This window comes from Musca autumnalis, unplaced genomic scaffold, assembly GCF_047663935.1.
Source record: "Musca autumnalis isolate F117 unplaced genomic scaffold, ASM4766393v1 scaffold_3, whole genome shotgun sequence".
NCBI lineage: Eukaryota > Metazoa > Arthropoda > Insecta > Diptera > Muscidae > Musca > Musca autumnalis.
The window spans coordinates 176,874,238-176,876,530 of NW_027411866.1; the positions used below are offsets into that span (position 1 = coordinate 176,874,238).

At 34.1% G+C, this 2,293-nt stretch overlaps 1 protein-coding gene across 1 annotated transcript; it reads right to left on the reverse strand.

Annotated features, from left to right (window-relative positions):
* Window positions 1-552: 552 nt before the first annotated feature.
* Window positions 553-1,461, reverse strand: LOC141396695 (C-type lectin 37Db-like). Its single transcript, XM_073972328.1, has 3 exons — window positions 1,220-1,461; window positions 1,081-1,154; window positions 553-1,012 (listed from the first exon to the last, which is right to left on the reverse strand). The coding sequence occupies exons 1-3, from the start codon at window positions 1,320-1,322 to the stop codon at window positions 635-637; spliced, it is 555 nt and encodes a 184-aa protein (XP_073828429.1). The 5' UTR covers window positions 1,323-1,461; the 3' UTR covers window positions 553-634.
* Between the last annotated feature and the right edge of the window lie 832 nt (window positions 1,462-2,293).

Below are 2,293 nucleotides of genomic sequence, written 5' to 3' on the forward strand. Positions count from 1 at the left end.
TCATCAGCATTTGAAGTCATTCATTCGATCCAATAGAGATGAATTTTGTGTTTTTATTTATACACATTTTTCTAAATATATAAGATTAGTTATTTAAAAAAAGCTTGATCTTGTCGGAGACTCGAAATCACAATCAACGTTGTTAAAACTCTCGTCGTAATGATGTCATTGCAAAGGGTTGATGAAAATGACATGCCAATGCATTGGTGGAAATGACATGCCAAAGCATTGGTGAAAATGACATGCTATGGATCCAAAAATGAATACCATATTTTGGGGTCCAAATTCATCGATGAAGATGCTAAAAAGATGACATGCCAGATCACTTGCACTCATGATTGAATGGCATCTTTAGCATCGAACATTTTGCTGGGTATATGACGCATGTTATTTGTGCGTTACGCGTGCGCTACTATTAAAAAATTTGAGATAATCTGAAATAGTTGCCCAAAAAAAGAATTTCCCCAGGCATTCTAATGATGTCTAATATCTCAAATGCGCACAATAAAATATATTAAAAGTTATGTTTAGAAAATCTCTTTATTTTTCGTTTAAGTGTGTAATTCTTTCATCATTTGCATAAAATTACTTTGAATTGGAATAGTCTTAGAAAACAGACCATGAATCTTTTTTTCTAAAATACAGTAACCAAAATCGTAGTAGGCTTGTCGGCTTCACAGATATAGAATGCCTCTTTGGTACAAATCCAATCATTCATTTCATATGTGGAATTTTTGTACCACAAGTGAACACAATCTTCACCTTCACCTTTGTTACTGCCATTGTCTGGTTGCGCCGATGACCAGGCAGCATATTTCATTGGTTCACCAGTTCTGTAATAATAAAATTCTCCTTCAGAATGCAAATCAGATCCTGATATCCAAAACCATCTATCCGTGGGATAATTTGTTTTTAGGTGCTCTGAAAGTTCATTGAATTCTTGTTGATTGTCAAAAGAAGCCAAGTAGCCGCCCATACCTCGGCAAATCAAATTTGCTTTGAACCAGTTCACCTTTGTAAAAAGTAGCGAATAAAAATTACTAATTTCACTGTAAACATTCTAATGTCAAGCATACATACCTTGCTTTCGCCAATGTGATATAGTTTTTGGCCCAGTCTGGTAAATGGCGATACTTCCAAGTTATCGGGATAATCTGACGCAATAAAAAGAAATTCATACTTATTTTTTGATTGATCCGAGCAAATAGCGGTGTCTTACTCTCTAATACGGTAGCTGTTACATTTGGTGTCCGTGATCCAGTCCCAAAATGGCAGGCCATGAAACACAAGAGGCAAAACATTAAAGTTCTATTGCAGCTCATTTTTGTTTGTATCTTATCTCGTCGAATACTACGGCACAACTGAATCTTTCAATCAATCAAACCTCGTCAAGTGGATAAGATGAGAATAAGGGGTGTGAATAGGGATCCGATGCGTGGAAAGAAAACACTTCTTTCCCAGTTGAATGCTATACATTGACTGTTTATTGAAAGTAAAATTATTCTTAAGAACTAAATAGTAAAATATTACTTAACCTACTTAACTAGTGTGTAGAAAAGAGAAAGTGAGAGTGCACATACAGTTAGGCAAGAAATGTATTGCAAAAACCAAAATTGTAGAAAATTTCATATTAATTGTTCGTTTATGGCAACAAATTATGTAAAAACTGTACGGTTTTTGGTCCAAATCTCTTGCTATAGGTCCTTACAACAATATTCCGTCAAAATATGCAAAGGTTATTTGCGATTTATAACAAATACGGTAAAAAATAAGAATTAACTACTACTTGGGGGTGACAATAAAAGTATTGCAAAGGGAACATCAGTACTATAAAACTATAAAATTTTTGAAAATTTTGCGGTCATTATGCATTTTTATGACTTTTGCGGCTAATAATAATAGACAGTATTGAACGTAATAAAGTTCAGTGAGAAAAAATGCGGTCATGGAGGGTCTTCAGAAAGGTAAAAAAACGGATGGGAACATATTTACAATAAACAATGACGAATCGGCCACGGGTAAAGTATGCCAAGAATAAATATTTGACTCAATATGTATTGTAGGATAATGGAACAATGCAGAACAGTCCGATTTTGGCTTTGAGAACATCGAAATCCTTCTGGAAAGTATATGGAAAAAATTGACACCAGTGTAGTATTTTGAAACGACCTACGGCAGAGCACTATTTCGTGTCTCAATGGTATTGATATGATTTAATTATTACTAAGTGAATAGATATTTTCTGCTATCATAATAAATCCAAAAAATTGCGCCAAATCCAATAAAACCCATA

Bases quoted from the DNA above. Each gene is read 5' to 3' on its own strand.
- LOC141396695 (XM_073972328.1), bottom strand. From the start codon at position 1,322: ATGAGCTGCAATAGAACTTTAATGTTTTGCCTCTTGTGTTTCATGGCC. The intron at 1,155-1,219 runs GTAAGACACCGC...TTATTGCGTCAG, and splicing joins AACAGCTACCGTATTAGAGA to ATTATCCCGATAACTTGGAA. The intron at 1,013-1,080 runs GTATGTATGCTT...CTTTTTACAAAG, and splicing joins ATCACATTGGCGAAAGCAAG to GTGAACTGGTTCAAAGCAAA.